We start from the raw sequence: 20,569 nt of genomic DNA on the forward strand, positions 1-20,569 counted from the left end.
ATTACCTTGAGTTTACTCTCCAGTGCTGACCTTCCTACTGGTCTCTGAGGTTTGCACTTGTTACAGTCTGAGTGTGAAGTGTTTATAAGCTTGAACACTGGTTCCCCAGCTGTTTGTGGTGCTGTTTGGAAAGTTCTGGAACCTTTGGGAAATGGGGCCTAGCTATGGATCAGCGGGAGGGCACCCTGAAGGCTCCAGCCTGAGCTGTTTCCTGATCTACTAATATCAGGCCTGTGAAAAGGCCACGTTGCAAACTCTTACTGCCAGTTGCTGAGCCACTCAAGTGCTCACACTCTACCTGCATGGCATACCAGATTCTCAGAGCTGTGAGCCAATTTGCTTCTCTTAAATTGCTTCTATTAGTTGTTTTGTTGCAGTGTTACAAAAAGTAACCAATACAGCAGCGGCATCAGAGACAGGCTTTAACAGGGGCTGAAGCTGAAGAGTAACCCAGATTATCGGAAGGAGAGTCTGAGGGACTGGAGGGGTGGCAAGAGTCCCTGTCCTTCCTGCCCCAAAGGCTTCTGTTTGTGAACTTGCTTTATGAAGCTTTCAGCTTCCTAACTAACAAATGCTTATGGGATCCAACTCTACCTTTAAAGGTGATGTCCATACCAGCTTATGGAAACTTCACCGATCCAGCCACAGATTAAATCAGGGTGGCTCCTGGCCTATGGTATTGGGGGACTGGTAACACTTAAGAGAGAATCAGGTCTGTGCCTACTGCCTGGCCCTTCGTTCTGAGCAGGCCAGAGAACTCTGCAGGCCACACCCAGCTAGCCAAGCCATGGCTGGGGTTTTCTGCTGCCAGTGAGGGGCTCAAGATTTTATCACCTGTTTGTGAAGTTCTAGACAGTCAAACTGAGGAACAGGTATAAACCTAAATGTCATATCTGGTGTGCCACAACTCTGATGCCCAAATCTCCTTTCCCCTTTCAATAAGTTTCCATGTGTGCTTGTATTTTCTATGCGTGTTTGTATTTTCATAACTTCCATGGTCTGCGGCACTTGCTCTCCTCGATCTGCCCCACCCCTGCCCTACACGTGCTCATATTTTCATTCATAAAAATGCATTATTTGGGAGGTCTCCTATTTCCCCGAAGCTCATTTGCCTGATCTTTCAAAGTCATCTTGAAAGATCAATTCCATTCTTCCTTTCTCCACCTCTGCTCTGTTTCTCTATGGTTTCAATCTCCTGGAGTCCACCACAATTTAAAAACTCTACTGCCTTGACTCTCTCAAGAGAGACGCCATACCCACATACTTTCCATTACAGTATACTGTGGTAACAACTGTTTGATTTTATTATGTATCGTTTGAAATCTCTTAGTGGACTTAATTCATAGATTAAACTTTACCACAGATATATAGGTAGAGGGGAAAACCCCACCCACATATATAGGGCTTGTGATACTTACAGGCTCTTGATTACCACAATCGAAGACTGATTCTACACATATAACTCCAAGACCCACCTGTGCCATTTATCCACCAACTATCCTAACCATAGGATGACTGGCAGAGGAAAGTTCATGAAAGCCAAAGTTTACTTTCCCAGGTGCCAAATCTGGATCAAATTCAGAGTTCAGAGCTTAAAAGCAGCGGGGGACTTCTAGCCCTTCTTCAGAAATAAAAGCTTAAAATTGGAACTAGCATTACTTTTGCTCAGCGTATTTTTAAAGCATGATTCAGACAATTGGAAATGTTTGCACTTACCAAGGGTAGAAACTTGTGCAAATGTATTTTCGGTATACTGCAATGCCCGCAGAAGCAATTCCGATCATTAGATCTAAATTGTGCAGATCCTGGGGGGTGGGAGGGAAGAGACTAGGTTCACAATGTGTTACAGCCATGCTCATCCTCTAACTTTAAAGTGCCCACGCTTTTATAAATAGCAGTATGTATCCACTCAAGAGAGGAAAGTGCCACAGAACACAGGAAAAAAGCCCCACTTAGCAGCCACTTAAGAGCCAAGTACTTGGCACCCAGTTTTTCTAAAGTGAAAACACACACACGCACACGTGCATGCATGTACACACACGCGTGCAGAGCATGTCATGATACCTGGTTTAGGAAGTTACCAGGTAAGAATATTCACTCCACAGAATCAGATATAAAAACACTCTTGAATTTTCAACCATCAGCATTTGGGAGCCACATAAGACTCAAATAGGCCTCTTCTCTGTACAACTCCGTACAGATCTCAACTTCAATTACTGAAAAGGCTTTAGCTATTATGAAATAATAAAGAAAAATTACACATGTAGACATGACTCTAAATCCAATCAAGAAATAAATGCTGCTTATGAGTCTACACTAATGTCACTACACTAAGGGCTTGTGTGTTTGGCACAGCCATATATCACACAGAAACGAAAGGAAAACACAGGCATCTAAAACTGTTTTAAATCCACTTGAGAATAAGCAAGTAACATTCAAAGGGACAAGAGTTCCTTCCTTGAGTCACACATATCTCTATTTCCAATCAGCTACCACAACTACAAACACGGGGCAGAGCCAGTAAAAAGTGAGCATGAACTTTTGGCCTGCCACTTGTAGCCTACGTTATTTGAGGTTCAAGAAAGCCTCCATTTTCCTTTTAGCATTATAAAAATTATGGGTTCTACCTCAAAGGTTTCTATCAGGCTGAAAGTAGAGAAAAATAAGAACCAGAAACAAGGCTGTGTGTATATGATGCTCTAGGTGGAGAATTGGCACATGGCTGATATAACAAATGCTCATTTTCTGTTGGGATGGGGCCATCGTTTATGAGTAACAAAGGAACAAAAACGGGGATAGAAAGTGGACAGAGGAAGTCTTGAGCATTCACACTAGACACCAGGCTAAAATCACACACGTAAGCAAAGCCAGGACGGCATGGTGAAGAACAAAGCTGTGGCAAGCATGACACTCACCACAGTATAGGGAGAGGGACTGAATGTATGGCTATGAATGGCTTGGTGGGCCAAGGACTGAATCTCATCAGGCATTTCCATTGCCTTTCAGGGTGCACCTTTACCCCAGCTAACTACAGTTAATCCCAGTTAGCTCTTTACTCAATTCCCACACCAGCCCTGCATCCCAGCTTCCTGTGCAGAAGGCTGGGTCATGTGACCAGTTCTGGCCACCATGCTCTGGCTCCTGACAACATGGAAACCACATGGGAAGATAGTGAAGCCGGAGAAGGAGCCCAGACTGTGAAGCTACTGGATGGTAGGAGCCGCCTGAAGAGAAGTCTGGGCCCAATGACAACAGAACGCTACTAAAAACTATGTGGCATAAAGCTGCTCAGACATGGCAGTATCCACTCAGTACTGACTGGTGTTAAGGTAGCTCCTCCAGTAACTAGGGGACTGAGGTTGGGATGTCAGCGGATCATTTGCCTCCAAACGCAGACTGGTCTCGTGTTTTGCTTGCTTGCTTGCTTGCTTCCTTCCTTCCTTCTTTCCTTCCTTCCTTTCTTCCTTTTTAGACTTGTTTTATGTGTAAGTGTTTTGCCTGCATGCATATAAGTGAACCCTGTTTATGCTTGGTGTCCTCAGAGGTTAGAAAAGGCCACTGGATCCCCTAGAACTGAGTTACAGATGGCTGTGAGCCACCATGTAGGGGCTGGGAATCAAGCCCTGGTCCTCTACAAGAGCAACAAGTACTTTTAATCACCAAGCAATTTTTTTCTCCTTTTCAGATTGGGTTTCCATATGTATACCAGGCTGGCCTAGACCTCACTATGGAGCCCAGGTTGACCTCAAAGTTACATTCCTCTTGCCTCAACCCCACAAGTATTGGGATGTGTACACCCTGCCAGCCTGAAGGGTTTACTTCACTGACAGCAAAGGGCAGAGAAGGTGAAGATTAATTCTGGAAGTAGACAGATATTCCTATTCTGCCACTGAATAAGGTTCTCCAAAACATTCTATCAAGGGGGAAAAAAATACTTGCAAGAAGGAATAAAACTTACCAGTTATATCCCAAAGCTGTTATTGTATAAGAGACAATATATTCCCTCCATTTATGAACCATGTTAGACCCTGTCTAATGGAGAGCTCATGGGACAGAAGTGAGACAAAGAAGTTTAAGTGTTTCTGTAAGCTTCAGCACAATGTGTAGATTTTTAAACAGGCACAGCTCTCTCATCTGTAAATGAAGATGCTAAGAACACCAATTTGGCAAGGTTTCTGTAGAAACAAGACCCAAAGGTCTTCTATAAAAGCACGTGAAACAAAGACTAGCCCACAGCTGGTGCTTAATTAATACGGTGTGTGTGTGTGTGTGTGTGTGTGCAAATGCATATATGTGTGCACATGTGTATTTGAGAGTATGGAGGCCAGAGGACAACCCTGAGTGTCTGTCATTCCTTGGGAGCTATGGACCTTGGTGGAGATAGGCCTGGACCTCATCAGGAAGCTAGTCTAGTTAGCCATGGTGGCCCAGAGGTCCTCCTGTCCCCACCTCCCACCCCTGCCTCTCCAGCACTGGGATTCCAAAGCACACATCACCAAGCCTGGCTTTTCACATGTGTTCTGAGCTCAGGTCCTCGTGCTTCTGCAACAAGAACTTGATGGAGTGAGCTATCTTCTCCGCCCAATAATTGTTTCATGGTGGGTACGATGCGGGCTAATGACAGGCAGTCAATGTTAGTGTGTCAGTGCTAAAATGTTGGCGTGATGGTTTGAATGAGAATGAGCCCCACATGTTTTGGGGGGAGATTTTTTTTTTTTTTTTGAGAAAAGGTCTCTCTAAGTAGTCCTGGCTGTCCCGGAACTTGCTATTTAGAACAGGTTGGCCTCGAACTCAAAGAGATTTTCCTGCCTCTGTGTCCTAGAGCACCATGCCCAACCCAGATTTATATATTTAAATGCCTGGTGCCCAGTTGGTAGAACTGTTTTGGAAGGATTAGGAGTCGGGGCCTCGTTGGAGGAGGTGTGTCACTGGAGGCAGAGTTTAATATTTCAAAAGACCTGTGTCACTCCCAGACAGCGCTCACATACTCTCCACCTCATGCTTGCTGACCTGTATGTAGCTCTCAGCTACTGCTCCAGAGCCATGCTTGCCTGCTGCCATGCTCCCTACTGGACTCAAACCCTCAGGAACCATGAGCTCCAACAAATGTTTTCTTTAATAAGTTGTCCTGGTTATGGTGTCTCTTCCCAGCAATAAAAAGTGTCTTAAGACAACCAGTGCTCCCAGGTGTTGGTTGTGCACCCTTTAATCCCAGCCCTCGGGAGGCAGAGGCAGGCGGATCTCTGAGTTCGAGGCCAGCCTAGTCTACAGAGCTAGTTCCTGGACAGACTCCAAAGCTACAGAGAAACCCTGTCTCGATGAAAACCAACCAACAAACAAAAGACAACCAGTGCTGAGGTCATGTCCTGACTGAGTGTCCTCTAATACCACAGAACCGGTCTCTTACTTACAAAGTGGGAAACGTGATAATCCCCCAGGTGATGTAAGTAATTACTGGAAGAAACTATCCGAACATAGAAATCTGCCCAGTAAATGACACATATTAGCCAATTCTATTAAACTAATCCCAATGTAAAAGATTTACCAGTCTTGAAATCCTGCCACTGTAATTTCTCCTATAAAACGATTAAGCTTGAATAGGGCTGGGGAGATGGTTCAGTCAGCAAAGTGCCTGATGTGCAAGCATTTAGGATCTGAGTTCCCATCCCCAGCACCTAGGCATGGCTATACATGACTGTAATCCCAGCACTGAGAAAGTGAGACAGATGTGGATGACCGGAGTGCACTGGGCAGCCAGACAGTGAATACAGATTCATGATAGACGCCGTTTTAAGAGATGAAGGTGGAGAGTGACTAAGAAGACCCTGGACATCAACCTCTGGTCTCCACAGGCACGCATGCAAGTTGCTTCTAGTTATACCTACATACATACACATATGCACACACACAAGCATGCATACATATACACTACATACATCATATGCAGACATACACACATTACTGTATTTGATTATCCAGCTCTAATCTGAGTAATACCTAAGATGCAGTAGAAACCTTGGCTCATTAAACTGCCACTTAAAAATAGATTTATAAAATCACATGAATGTAGAAGGGGGGGCCATTTGTGGGGAAGAAGGGTTCAGGGTGAGGAGAGACAAGGGAGCATGAGGATAGGTTGAATATGAGCAAAATACAAATAACATGCATGCATGGAAATGTCATTAACACCCTCCCCACTTTTAGAGATGGGGGCCCAGGCTGGCCTCAACCTCACTATGTAACAGAGGACGGCCTTGAACCTTTGATCCTCTTGTCTCTTCCTCCTGAATGCTGGGATCACAGATGTACACCAGCACACCCAGTTTACATGGTACTGGGATTGAACCCAGGGCCTCACAAATGCTAGAGAAACACTCTGCCAGCCAAAGGACATCCTCAGCCCCTAAAGCCATCATTTTGTATGCTTACTAAAAAATTTATAACACAGAAAAATGGATTTTTCCCATTTAGACAAAAAAGCTTGTAAGTTTCCTGTGCTGTGATCCTTCAGAAGTGTGAAAAAAGCAATTGACTGGATGATCGGTAAAACTCAGTAAGTACTAGATCCACTTTCCAAGTCTCTCTCTTTTTCTCTCTCTCTCTCCCCCCTTCCCTGTTTCCCTCCCTCTCTCAGATTTGCTTTATTTATTATTTTGTGCACATGAGTGTTTTGTCTGCATGTATGTCTGTGGATCATGTGTGTGCCTGATTCCCACGGAGGTTATGAGCCTCCATGTGGGTTCCGGGACTCAAACCCAGGTCCTCTGCAAGAACAAGTGCTTTTAAACACAGAGTCATCTCTCCAGCCCCCAACCATCTTTTAAAAAGGTCTTATTTGTTCTAGTGGGAGAGAAACAACTCCCCAAGGAAGTTTGTGAACTTGCACAATTAAAAAATAAGCAATAGTTTATGAACTAAAGGATACATACTCTGCCTCCGTGAAGCTCCACTCCGTAGAAGTCAAGGGTCCGGGCTATGTTGATATAGCAAGATTCCGCTTCTGACTGCTTTAGCCCACTGCAGAAGAAAAGAGAAATTGCAAGACTCACTCAGTAGGTGGAGAACATTAACTTGAGGGTTTAAAAATTAAAAGTATCTGTAAAACGTAATAGTCCTCCGTAATAGTTACTAAAGGTTACTGAATGCCTTGGGTTAGCCCCCTAAGCACTCTAACAATTTTACTGAAGCAAGGTTTTCTTCTTGTCCATGAACCTGACCTCCTCTGGACACCTCGGTCCTTACTAAGAAACACTCGACACTTAACGTGCTCTCAAGAGAGGTCTTCAGACAGTGAAAACTATCTGTCGCCTTGCAGAAACCCTGCCTTCATTGTGCCACGTTGTTCAATTAATAGGTAATCTTTCATCTTTTTGCCCGTCTATTCTCTCAACAGTGGCCCTCACGCTTCAAACGCCAGTGGCCCTGTGCTATTTTAAGACACTGACTTCTGTCCCGGGAGCAATTCCGGGAGAGAGGGTTGGCAGTGCCCTCTAAGAAGGTACGCTGGTAGCTTGCCCTTTGTTTTTATGGCCTCCCCAAGAAATGAGATGTGTTTGGAGAGCTGGCCTGGGTCAGCGTGGTCCTCATTTAATGGGAACACAGCAGCTGCCACAGGAGCTTCCAGTCACGTGAGGAGTGGGAAAAGGAGATTGGAAATGGCAAGTATTTGTTAGGGGAAAAGCTTGTCCCTAGTGTCTTCCTATGTGGAGGAAAAGTGGTCTGAATCCAGGGCTATCCACCCTATCAGCTCTCCAGTCCACCAGTCTGTCCACTCAACAACACCTGAGGGAACGGCCTATCTTATTAAATGAGGCAAATGGCGAAAAGGTATGCGTGGTTCATTCATCCTGTAGGCCAATCAATCAGATTGAAAATGGGCATTTCCTGGAGGAATTAGTCAATGTCTATGACATCTTGAAGGAAGAATGTGCCAGCTATCACCCTCAATTCCTATTGCATTTTTATGTTTCCCAAGAATGCAAGTGATGTTAAATATATATTTATTTACCACCATCACACCTTAAAGGTACAAAAACAAACAACAACAACAAAAACAACGACAAAGGAAGCCAAGGGCGCACAAACACAAAGTGATACAGTATCTGTAAATACCCAGCCTGAGTTCCAACACCACTCCCCTCCCACCCAGTCCCCGCACCTGTGCTGTTCATGGAGCGACTCCACTTTGCTTAAAAAGTCATCATTTTGATCTGGTATGAACTGGCTGTCGGCAAGATAGCCTGGGTGATGTACGGAAGAATTAAAGTCTCCAAAATGAGCTATTAAAACACAATGGGGGAAAATCATAATTAGCCTGGCTTGTTCAGTGTGGTCTGCATCAACAAGTATCGATAACATCATGAGAAATGCCTCCCATGGGAACAGTTGTGATAAGCTCTGAGCCATATGTACCAGTGTCTCATTAGTTTCCAATTCCATGCTTCTAATCGGAACCTCTGCTTAGGGCTAAGTTCCATGTTAAGTGCAAGGGTGGCAGACCAGGGGTGGGGGTGGTTAAGCTCACAATAGCGTGCTTAAAAAGATAACACTGGGATCTTCTCGGAGTCAGATGTGCTACCGTTGCGCTATGAGGTACTACCACTGGGATGTTCTTATAGGGTGCCCAGTGAGATGGCATTAATATATCTTCATTGGAGTTCACATTAAAGAGAAAGGAACTGAGACCGGGGGGGGGGGGAGAGACCCACCCCCGACACAGGCTATTTTCAGCAGAGTAAAGACCTAGATGACAGTGAGCTGCTGAGTCTTCTCTTGATGTCCTGGAAGGCCAACAAGTGCTGTGACTGATTTTCCCAAGACCAAAGGCTGAAACCTCTTCAATTTCCCTGTTGGATTCATTAGCTCATGGAGAGCCTTCTGAATCAGTTAATTAGTTGTCCCGGTCCAACTTCCATTTGACAGGAATAAGCTATAAGCTTCTTGCTTTAGCAAAGTCACTTGACAAACATTTTGACCTTAACATAACCAGCTCAGAGCTCTGGGATAACCACTAGGGGGAAAGGTCAACAGCCACACCAGACACATTTGCAAAGGCCTGGGGAGGTGGGAGGAGGTCTGCAAAGGGTGTCAATGACATCATCTCACTGGAGGGCTTGAGCAAATGCTCAACACACACCCCAAAACCACAGATAATGCCTTTATTCCTATTATACAGATAAGAAGACCGAACAAGACGCAGGATCTACATCCCTAGACTCCCCACTATAGGGGCCTGTCTAATGTATTAGCTGAACACACACTGCCAACTTGAGATCCCAGGTACTGTTTCAAGTGACCAATCTAGCCCAATGGGAAATCTTCCACCAGCTAGTCTTCCAACTCTAACTTGATCTTCGAGCCTCCTCTTGGGGCTCATTCCTCTGATAACTTTTCTAGACTCCCTTTCCTTCCCCAAGCTGGGGGTGGGGGTCTTCCTTAGAGTCAGCATTCTCAGCAGGATGCAGAACCCTTAGGGAGAGCAGCGAGCTCCCTTTATCCCAGGCTAATCCAGTGCCTGCTTGTGGCAGAAAACATTATGAAGAATCTACATTCTTCTCAAACATTTTCTTGTGCCTCAAAAGCCCTTGTGGCCAGCAGCAATCTTCGGCCATTGTGCTAAAAGTATTTTATCTCTCAAATACTTTGCTTTTTAGTCTAATAAGAAAACGTGCTTCCGCTAGCAGATCACACAGGCAGGACTTAACCATTAGGCACTCATCTTGTAATAACCCGCCAAAATGTATCAGACAAAAGGTAGTTAGTATACCTTCTAAGTCACTAATTTTTAAATGTAAGAATCAGTTCGATAAGAAATGTATGCATGCCACGTGGTGGTGGCACACTCTCTTAATCCCAGCATGCAGGAGGCAAAGGCAGGAAGATCTCTTGAGTTCCAGGCCAGCCTGATCTACAGAGTGACAACTAAAGCTACACAGAGAAATCCTGTCTCAAAAACCAAAAAGAAACGTATGTAGAGTATGCAGATATGTGTTTATTTATTTATCAAGGCTATAGGAATATAAAGAGCTTAAACTTCAAACTGTCTAACAACTCATGATCTTTCAGTATGACAGTAATGCAAAGTTTTCTGTCAACCAGCTTATACCTTTTCAGTTCTAATGGCTTTTTTTTTAGTTATTTAATTCAAAGCATCTTTTTGTTGATGATGTTTTGTTTTTGTTTGTTTGTTTTTTTGGTTTTTTGAGACAGGGTTTCTCTGTGTAGCCCTGGCTGTCTGGGAATTCATTCTTTAGACCAGGTTGGCCTTGAACTCAGAGATCTGCCTGCCTCTGCCTGAAGGTAAAGGCCTGCACCAACACTGTCAGGCCTCTGATGACTTTGTTTAGTTACCATTCTATTAATCTTCCACAGTGGGAAGCCTGATGGCAGACTCATGAACAGGATGTCTTTAATGTAGGCCTTTAATTTTCTCTAATTATAGCTTATTGTCTATCATGGGTTAATTTTTATTTTTATTTTCTAAGGTATGTGTGGAGGTCAGATGACAACATTCAGGGGTAAGTATTTTCCTCCCAGTGTGAGTAACTTGACTGAACTCAGGCCATCAGGCTTGGCAGCAAGCATTTTTATGTGAGGAGCCATATTGCCCATAACAGTTTCCTTATGGACTGACAGGAAAAGACACCAAGAGTTAACTCTATGTAGAGAGTTCTTCATTCAGTGGTTTGTGCTCTCTTTCCTACCACCCTCCAAAGTAGAACAGACATTTCTAGCCCTGCTCAACACATGAGGCCTGAAAGGTCAGGTCATGCAGATAAGAGAAAAGCCAAGACCCAGGCAACATGGCTTCTATCCCTATCCTTACCTACCTAAGTCACTGTTGGTTCAACTATGAGGAATCTTTTACTATAGGTCACCTTAGCGAGACAGCCATATTGCCAAGTTGGCACAGGTGCCAGTGTCACCTCCATTCCCAGGTGGGAAGCTGGAGGTTCATTGAGGCAGTATCACACAGTGACAAATGAGTAGGGTGAGGTAAACTAAATACAATTGTTGCCTTCCTCAAGTTCTTTCCTCCCAGCCCTGATGCTCTAGTGGTAAGCATCCACCTTGTCTTCAATGTGAGAAAGTCCCTGCCTCTGTCACTGATCAGCTCGAAGAAATGGGAGGCACAAATCTAGAGATGGATGAGAACACGCCAACTCTGGCCGTACGTTATAGAACACTGCCCTCTGGGTCGGCACCATCTTAATCATAGCAGCATGACTATTGTCCTGGAGCCTCACAAGACGGTGCCTATTAACTTTCCCTCCCAGAGGGAGTGGGAGGAGGGTCATTAGACCATCACTAGAGAATCCAGCCACTCACTCTCTCCTGCCTACTACCTGCTCCATGCAATCCTGCCTCAGCTCTTCCTGGTACATAGTAGGTGGATGTTAACTGACAGGGTGGCTCCGTTCATGCAGCTTTTGGGAAGTCATCATCCATGTTGGGTGAAGCAGATATTTTTAAAGTCAGTCGTGCTCCTTCAAAGTATAAACCCAGTGGCTCATGAAGCTGGACTTGGACAGAATAGTTTCTTTGGTCTGTTGTTGGTGTCCTATCTGTAGGTTGTGTCTTCCCAGGAGAAGTCACACACTGTGCCATGGGGACATGTGGATGCTGCAAGCTGGTAACATAAGAAGAGAGCAACCTCTTCTGAATTTCCCATCCTGAGAAGAGGAGGCAGGAGAGATGGAGCTGATGCTGGGCATCTTTCCAGTTAGGAGCCTAGCCTTATGCTCAACATCACGGGGGTCAACCCTGATATCCTCTTTCTCCCATTCTCTGGTTCCACGCAGCTTCCCCAGCCTTGTCCTTCACCTCTCCTGTGTCTGTCCTTTTTGCTAAGGGAGGAGATGCATCTGGGGTCTCCTCAGCAGCCCTTTTTTCTTTCTTTTTTTGCCATTATATTTCTGAGGCCACAGTAAGATGGGTAATTTGGTCGGCACCTGCTCTGAGACATCATCATCTTGCTTTCTTAACCACCTGACCTGTTGGTTGAGACTTCTGGAAAGGCAGAGGGGACAGACACTTCAGTCCTATGCTACTACACAATTTAATGCAAGTAACATGGTGTCTGTGCTGGCACCATGCACCCAATGACTGGCAAAGTGTATTTCACCTTTTATGGGATCTGACACTGAATATGATTAATTATGTTTTGCTGACAGAATGAAGAGATTTCTTCTGTAGTTTAAACCAGCCTTGGTGGAAAACTCTATCTGGACTTTCTATCCACAGTGGTACCCATAATTATGTGTGGCTAGTTCAATTGGAAAGTATAGAAATTGCAAAACCTAGATGGGATTTCAAATATTTAATTAAAAAGAAAAAGGAAAGAAAAAACCCATAAAAATATCTCATTAATTTTTTAATACTGACTGTATATTAAAATAATATTTAAATGGGTTAAATAAAACATTTAAATTATTTTCCTCATATTTTTTTTAAAGGAGGGCCTCCTGTTGTCCAGGCTGGCCTTGAACTCACCATGAAGCCAAGGATGACTTTGAACTTGTGATTTTGCTTCTGAATGGTCATTGACCATAGCTACACGGAAGCTCTGAATATAGATTCATAAGATCTCAGTATCATTTTAAATGGGCATCAGGCAAGCAGCAGTGGTGCCTTCCAGCAAATTCCTTAAACTAGTTGGGTCTCAGTTTCCATGTTCTGAGGAGGCAAGGGATATAAATATTGTTCCGTAGGGGTTTGTATGGAGACCAGATCCAAATACCTGGGCAGAGACTCTGGAAAAAGCTGGGTGTAGCTGTCTGCTGTTTCATAGCTCCCTGGGGGGGTTGGGGGGAAAGCCACACCACGCCTTCCCCCAGCATCACTGTCCATCTGATATCCCCAAGTAAAAGGAGAGTATGGCTCAGGTTAAAAGTTTTACTATCGGGACAGCACAAGGTTCCGTTCTAGGAATCCTGGGGAAGAGACTCCCTCAAAGAGAGCAGCCGGGGGCTCTCTCAGTGGCTAACTGGAACAAGCTGGCCACTACCTAGTCAATCTCAGGACTTACACTGCACAGCATAGGAGGCTAGGACCACCGCTGAGTTGAGAGGGCACGTTAACCTGTCAGGAGAAATGAGGATGAGTTAAGTCAGAAGAACCATGGACACTCATAAATCACAGACAGCCCATAGCATTCTCTTCTCCATTAACTGTTAATGAGCAACATGAATCTTAAAGGCAACTACAATACCAATCGATCTCAAATAGCACAGGGAATACATTAAAGTGTTTTCTGAAGATTAAAAAAAAAAAAAAGCAAAAACATAATTTTTGGTTTAAAATTATAACTATGACAAAGACCAGGAAGCTGGTGATCTTGGGTTGGATGGCATGCTCATATTGCAAGACGGAAAGTGAGAAGATGGAATCCGAGATGTGAGCGGCCTTCCAATCTTTCTAATAAAGACCTGAGACTTGGGCTCTGACTACTTCCTTTAGGACTCTTGGGCACCTCCTTCCTGGAATGGTGACACCTTCTAGATGGAAAAATAAAAGGAAGGAAAAAAAAGGTATTCTACAGTTTAACATTTATAATTCTGTAATTAAATTACTTAATTCACTAATTACTATTCTTTAACCTCCTGACCTCACTGAGGTTTATAGGATTCAACCATCTGCCTGCTTCCCTGTCATCCGCCACCCACTAGGAATCTAGGCTTAGCCTGGATTTGTTCTTATTTCCAGCTAACCTCACTGTCCTCCCAAATGCCTGTTCTCAGTGACATTACTTTCTTTCTTCTTCTTCTTCTTCTTCTTTTTTTTTTTTTTCCCTCCATTCAAATCTGACTCTATGGTCTGCTCAAGAGCTCTGCCACCAAACCTGGAGCAAGGGCCACTGCTGAGTGGAAGAATGGGCTGGGGAAAGCTAGGGGCAGCAACTGGGAAAGGGAGCCGTCCTTACCAGCAACACTGGGAGACAATGAGATTTTAAAAGCAATCTTCCAGCCCTGTGGCAAGCTGAGAGAACATGTAGTTTCCATGGCAGCCTATGAAGTTCCCACATGTGAGTCATCACTTGCCTGTCTAATCTGGTTGGCCTCCAGCAGTTTCCCTTTCTGTCCGGAACTCCTGCTGGTTCGGAAGGTTCTTATGAAGGTAGTAGCACCCCCTATCTGAAGGGCCCCTGATCCCACTGAGTAACTCTGTGCGTCCCTACAGAAAAGTGTGTCTCTCTGAGTCTATGGATGTATCTATCCTAGGGTTGCTCATTAGATATGTGATGAGCACAAGCTGTCACTCTCCTACTAAGGTGAGCTTCACTTAACCTCTAGTTAGTATCTTGTGTCTTTGCTAGAAGATGGACAGCTGAATGGATTTGTGGGACAGCCAAGAAACAAGCTATGGAAGCCCAGACTAGATAGAAGGATCCTATGGAAACTGAAGGGGGAAAAAATTCCCAAGAATGGTTGGTGTTCAAATATATAGTCAAAAACAATGACAGCCTGTATGCTCCTCTCAGCATTCCATATGCTCCTATACAGATTTCTTTTCCTCTGTGGTTCAGACCTCCATGTGTCAAGTGAAGGGACTATCCTGGAGGACCCATCTCTGCAGAGAAGAGGACAATGTAGTCCTAGAGTTTGGAGGACAGGAAGATTAAAGGGGAGGTCCTGGCCTGGTGACCAGCATAGGCTGGAACCTGCCTCATAAAACAGGTATTTATGGAAAAGCAAAGCAATGGCACGTAAGGGTGCCATTGAACAGGTTTCTATGTCAAGAACAGCTCAAGAGGGAGTGGGGCATTTCAACATGGAGTTCTTCTGAGGCTGCCTTGCAGTGCCAAAGAGGAGTCCCCAGCACTGGTCTACAGTTTGTGCTGGAGAAGGGATGTACTTTGGGGAAAAGATACATAGAATTCACGAAGCTCTGGTAGCCTGTGATCACTACATAGCCAACAGCTCTGCTAGCCCCTCAAGGAGGCTCCCGTCCAGCAGAGGGAAGCCCCGGTCTCTTTCAGTCCGTCCTCGTGCACACAGACACCATGTCTGCAGATTTGTCTCTTACTATAGCCTGTCCTCTGCTTTAAGACCCTGCAGCTGCTTTCTTCTGTCTGGTGGATGAGAGAGAGAGAGAGAGAGAGAGAGAGAGAGAGAGAGAGAGAGAGAAGCCCCCACTGAGTATGCAAAGCCCTCCTTGTTTGCCTCCAAGTCAACCACATATGGCCTCCAGCTGGAATGGGGATGGGAGGGCCTCCTGGCTGTCCAGGGAAATCCCATATTTATTTTCTCCACCAACTCTAACTTTGGCTTACTCCCAGTAACCCACAGAGACTTTTCTAGGCCACAGCTCCTGAAATTCTAGGCCAACTGTGATCCCCACTGCCCATAATGGTCTCACTTGCTTCATGGACTCCTGTCTCATGTCACCAGTCACACTAACTGCCAGCCTCCTTGTGGTGCAGCAGGCTGGTGGCCTCTGGCGACCCTCTGCAGTGGAAGTGAAGGCCCAGGAAGAAGTGGGGGGTGAGGAAAATGGAATTAGAGGGGGCTCCTTCCCTGCTGTGGATTTTTTTCAGAAGACAAGAAAATGCTAAGGGGCCACCGGCAGGTGAGAGGGCTTAGCAGGTAGGCGCACACATGCACACACAGGCATATGCACACACACACACACACACACAAACACACACACACACACACACATACACACACGAATACACTCATGCTCATTAATCCTGTCTCTAAAAATAATCAGCAAAAATGTTTTTAAAAAATATCAAGGACTTGGAAGATGGGGGTTCTGTGGAATTTTGATTCCCTTTCTAGCCACTCTCAGCTCCCGTCCAAGCGCTGAGAAGGTCTGGATACACCCAGAACACTGACTCACAAGCAGATGCTCGCATCTGAACATAGTCCCTTCCAGAGAGAAGATAAGTCACCCACAAGCACCACCGGCTCGGAAGCGGCTCTAAGTCATACCCATTTGCTACCTGACCTGAGGCCCATTTTACATCCAGGGTCTTTCCTGAACTCTTAAAATTCCCCAAGTCTTTACCGGGGGTGGGGGTGGGGGGAAAATCACTGTATCTTTTGTAATAAAATCACAGTATGGAACAAAATTTCTCAATTGTTAGTCTCTGTAAACCGAGACGGAGTTGAAAACGTACAGGCTTTGTTTAAATTGAGTACTGTTGCCAGGAATGAATGCTCATTAGATTAAAACCAGGAATCTGGCTAGTCTGACAGGAAAAGAAGAATATGAAAGTCTCATTACCTTCCTTCGCAAACATCCATCTTCAGTTGTAAGAAATACAAATGCCTAGGAAACAACGGTGTTTGTTAACAAATGCTCAGAATGCAATAATCAAATAATAAACAAGAAAAATGAACATTTGAAAACTGGGATATATATGTATGCAAATACCATTTTATCTATTTGTAAACTGCCTAGGCGCCCTGTGCTAGGGAGGGCTGTGGGGATGGATGGGGTAGCAGTCAAGGGTGCCCCACCGGCTGCATGGGCTTTCTTAATTAGGCACGGGGACCCATAGCATTCTGTACAAGCTGCCCACACACACAGGCACTGCTCTAAACACTGAATGGGCATGTATACACCCCCTCCCCTGCCCCTGTTCCACTGTGTGAAACTAAGAGGAGGTGGAGATCATGCCTTAGCTGGGGTGCAAACTCCAGCTGGGCTTTGTCCTGTAACCTAAAAGCTATGGGTCCTAGAGCAAAGTATTGATAGCCTAGTTGCCAGAACCTGAATGCAACAGAATCAGCTTTGAAAGCCCAGAGCTGTCCTAGGGGCAAACTGTTCCAGGCCCCTTAGCCCTGCAGGCCGCCTCTTTGCCCTGGGGCAGATAGGGGAAAAGGAGGCCAACGCCCACAGGCCTGGCAAGGCCAGGAAGCACTGTGGAGGCATTTATATTTAGGGACGCGGCATACATGTGACGCTTGGCTCCTATCCCCACTCTTTTTTAAAACCCAGATTCAAGCGGGATTGACATTCCAGGGTCTGGCCAAAGATGACAAAAGGGAAACCTCTTGAAAGCTAATACAGACAAGCGCAGAAGTTCTGGGGACAGGAGAGATCACTCTGGCAATTTAAACAAACCAGTCTCATATTCCTTGGGGTTGAGAAAGGTCAGGGAGCTAGCTGTTTTGAGACCTGGATGCTTCAGACAATATTGCAACCTCCTATGTGCAGCCTGGGGCTGGATGCCTGGTGCTCTGAGGCTTTCTTCCTCATTTCAGCTGCTCAGTGACTCTGTGACTCTGTAACACCATCTCCACTCTTTAACTTACTAAAACTTCATGGTAAAGAACTCACAAATGAAGAAAAAGAAAAAGAATAAAAGAAAATCACACTACAAAATTAAGCAGACCTGAAGGCTATACATCTCAATGAATTCTCTACAGTAAGAATTGCCAGTCTGGGAAAACTGGTACTCAGGCGCGTTTTATGGATTAGCTTTGCTTCCCTTTAGCCTGGACACACATGCTATGAGAACAATATGACTTTGTATAAGTCACCGCCAAGCTTAGGATCTATTATCAACACTCTGTTATGTTGAACCTAGGGCACTGATAGATGGTATTAGTCACATGGGCACACGAGTGGTTAACCTTTCTGTCAACTTGACAGGGTTTAGGATCACCATGGAAACACACCTCTGAGTGTATCTAATGATGTTTCCAGAAGGTTTAACTGAAGATGGAAGACCCACCCTGAATCTGGTGATGAATAACTGGTGAATAATCTGATGAATAATTCACGGACCGAACAGGAGGAGGAAGCAAGCCCAACACTAGTATTCACCTGTGCTTCCTGACTGAGGGCACAATGTGATTGGCTGCCTCTCTCACTCCCACCGCCAGGACGTCTGCCATGACCGACTGGAGCCTCTAGAACTGTGAGCCAAGTCAAATCCTCTTCCCTTAAGTAACTTCTTATTCTTCTTCTTAAGGATTTCCTCACATCAATAAGGAAAGTAACAAAATACTTATGCTAATTCACACCCACTCAGTAGTGGGATTATCTTTTCCACCTAGGAGAACATAACCAGTTCTTTCTAGTTGGTTTCTATGTTTATCCAAGCTAACATTCAACCAGAATTAAGTGTTCTCTCTTCCTGGAAGGATGCTGGGAGAAAGAAGAAAGGGGCAGAGCTATAGTTGATCCACTGATAAAACCTAGGCTTTCACTGATGGCCATAAACGAGACCTTGAACATTCCATGGATCCTTCACCAAATGCTACCTGGCCCTTTGCAGAGCAAATCCGAGTCAACCCCACAGAATCACGTGTAAAGAAACAAGAATCACAGAACGCACCCCCAAACTTAGGAGGTTTTATCATTTTCCCCAAGGAGTTCAAATTGTAATCAGAGACTGTCAGTAAGTGGAACACTGCTTAGAATGATCTAAATTTATCAGTACCAGCAGTTGTGGAGGCTCACAATACACAGACATGGAAGAAAGTGCCCATGAGAATAAAGGAACACTGTCAATGGGAGTGACTTGGCATGTCTAACATTTGATCTCCTCTGAGAGTATATTCCTTCCAGATCCTATGATGGCTGTCAATCTGACACAAACTACAATCACCTGGGAAGAGTCTTGATGAGGTACTGTCTACACAGTTGGCCTGTAGGCATGTCATGGGGACAGCCCTAATAGGTTAATTAATATGGGAAGATGCAGACCACTGTGGGCAGCACTATTCCCTAGGAAGGGATCCCTTAACTGTGCAGGAATGAAGAAACTGAGGTGAACAAGCAATGGAGCATGCATGCTCTTGACTATAGATGTGATAAGACTGGCTATCTCATTTCTCCCTTCCCTTGCTTGCAGTGATGGACTTTAACCTGGAACTGTGAGTTGAAACAAACCCCTTCCTCCCCTATGTTGCTTTTGGTTAGGGTATTTTATCACAGTAACAGAATTTTAAGTGGAACAGACCTCAACTTCAGAAAAAAAAAAAAAAAAAAAAAAAAACAATGACATGGTATGCTGGGTTGAGTATCCCACCAATGTCCCTAGTTCACCAGAGTAAAGAGTTATATTGTGATGGTGGTGGTGGTGGTGGGGATAAAGGGGTGGGAGAATAGGGGATGGTGTGATGGTGGTGGTGTAGGTGTAGTTGTGGTGGGTGTGGTAGGGGTGGTGGTGTGGAGGGGTGGGGGTAGTATACGAAAATGATTCAAAGCAGCATGCACTTCATGGCTCCCAAGGAGCTACCCATAATGATAAACACAGTCCAGCCCCAAGGCCTGACTCTGTGGAGGAAAAGAAGCTCATACACAGAAGGAAAAACAGTAATAAACGAACAACTGGTGTTTAAACATATTAAAAGCTAAAATATGATCATGTAATTGCCATTAAAAAGAAGAAAGAAAAAATGAGAGAGCAGTCTATGTCTGAGTTAATGGCATCTCTTTGGTGGGATTTTTCCGCCATAAAATGAGATTCAATAATCCAGAACAGCCTCTTCTTCCCAGGAAGACAGTTTCCCTCCTTAAGAACAACAAAGGGACACATTACGAAAGGGCTCAGAGTGGTCATAAGGCAGAGGAAATGGCTGGCACAGTCTTCTAGCCCAAGGCAACAATGGCTCTCTTACTGCATCCTTCCCATCCTGCACGTCCCTGTTTTCCCACACAGAAAACCCACTTGTCAGGGCCAACCACAGCCATCACAGCCTTCAAGCCCCTTGGGGTAAATAGCTCCTATCATTGCCCCCCATCTGCCTCCCAAACTTCTTGCACCTGCTTATTCACCCAGAAGACAAGTTGGATCCAGCCAGAGCCCACTCTCCTTCCTCACCCCTGCAAAGGGGGAACCTGATGGAATGTTCCAGTTACAGCTAAGCCTTGTCATCCTCAAAGGACTTCATTCCAGCCCCTCATAGTCCAGATTATGTACCCCATGGGTGACCACTCTATTCCAGGCAGGACTGACTCAGCACCCTTAATAGTCACAATGCTTAACCAGATAGAAGAGGAGAGAGATAGGGTGCCCATGTGTAGGAAATCACACCAGTTTGGGGCTTTGAGACACAGGCCACAAACTGAAAACAAAACTGCCGATTAAAATTTCAGTCTATGCAACCCCAACTTTTTTCTTGGATCATGATTGTTGGGGAGGTCATACCAAAATCAAATTAAGTGTCCATAGCTAGAAAACAAAGAGCACATTTTTGGTGGCTACAGATTCATATATACTAGACAGAGAACTTCAAAAAAGGTTATTACCTGGTTTGTTCCTGCTGCAGTGTGTTGGGATCAGGTATAAAATATCTTACTCGAAAATGCAGGGTACAGGGGAGACCTCCTATAATATTTTTCAAAAACAAGTTAGGTTTTCCCTTTAAAAGTCAACGAACAATGCTACTCTCCCATAAAAGGAGTACTTCTCACTGAATCGCAATGTTTTCCATTATAAAAGCCCCAAGTTCAGACCTACAGTGTGTAAGCTAACGGTTCAGAAGCATCCACACACACCAAAAGTACTTATTTAGCATCTGTTCCATTGTGGTGTCACCTACTTCCGGTTGTACATCTGCCTTAGGGCCCTGTGCAAACAGTGACATCTGTATTAAGCATGTGTAAA

General features: G+C 44.8%; 1 protein-coding gene across 5 annotated transcripts in view; it reads right to left on the minus strand.

Annotated features, from left to right (window-relative positions):
- The window catches only part of Ptpn3 (protein tyrosine phosphatase non-receptor type 3), a 149,533-nt gene that overhangs the window by 53,058 nt on the left and 75,906 nt on the right, over positions 1-20,569 (minus strand). For all 5 annotated transcript variants that reach the window (XM_051187839.1, XM_051187842.1, XM_051187840.1 and 2 more), the window contains exons 5-10: positions 20,212-20,290; positions 16,231-16,275; positions 13,028-13,080; positions 8,159-8,279; positions 6,930-7,017; positions 1,717-1,805 (exon numbers count right to left, since the gene is read on the minus strand). In XM_051187839.1, coding sequence (XP_051043796.1) covers positions 1,717-1,805; positions 6,930-7,017; positions 8,159-8,279; positions 13,028-13,080; positions 16,231-16,275; positions 20,212-20,290 — 475 coding nt within the window. The remainder of the gene's footprint in view (positions 1-1,716; positions 1,806-6,929; positions 7,018-8,158; positions 8,280-13,027; positions 13,081-16,230; positions 16,276-20,211; positions 20,291-20,569) is intronic.

This window comes from Phodopus roborovskii, unplaced genomic scaffold, assembly GCF_943737965.1.
Source record: "Phodopus roborovskii unplaced genomic scaffold, PHOROB, whole genome shotgun sequence".
NCBI lineage: Eukaryota > Metazoa > Chordata > Mammalia > Rodentia > Cricetidae > Phodopus > Phodopus roborovskii.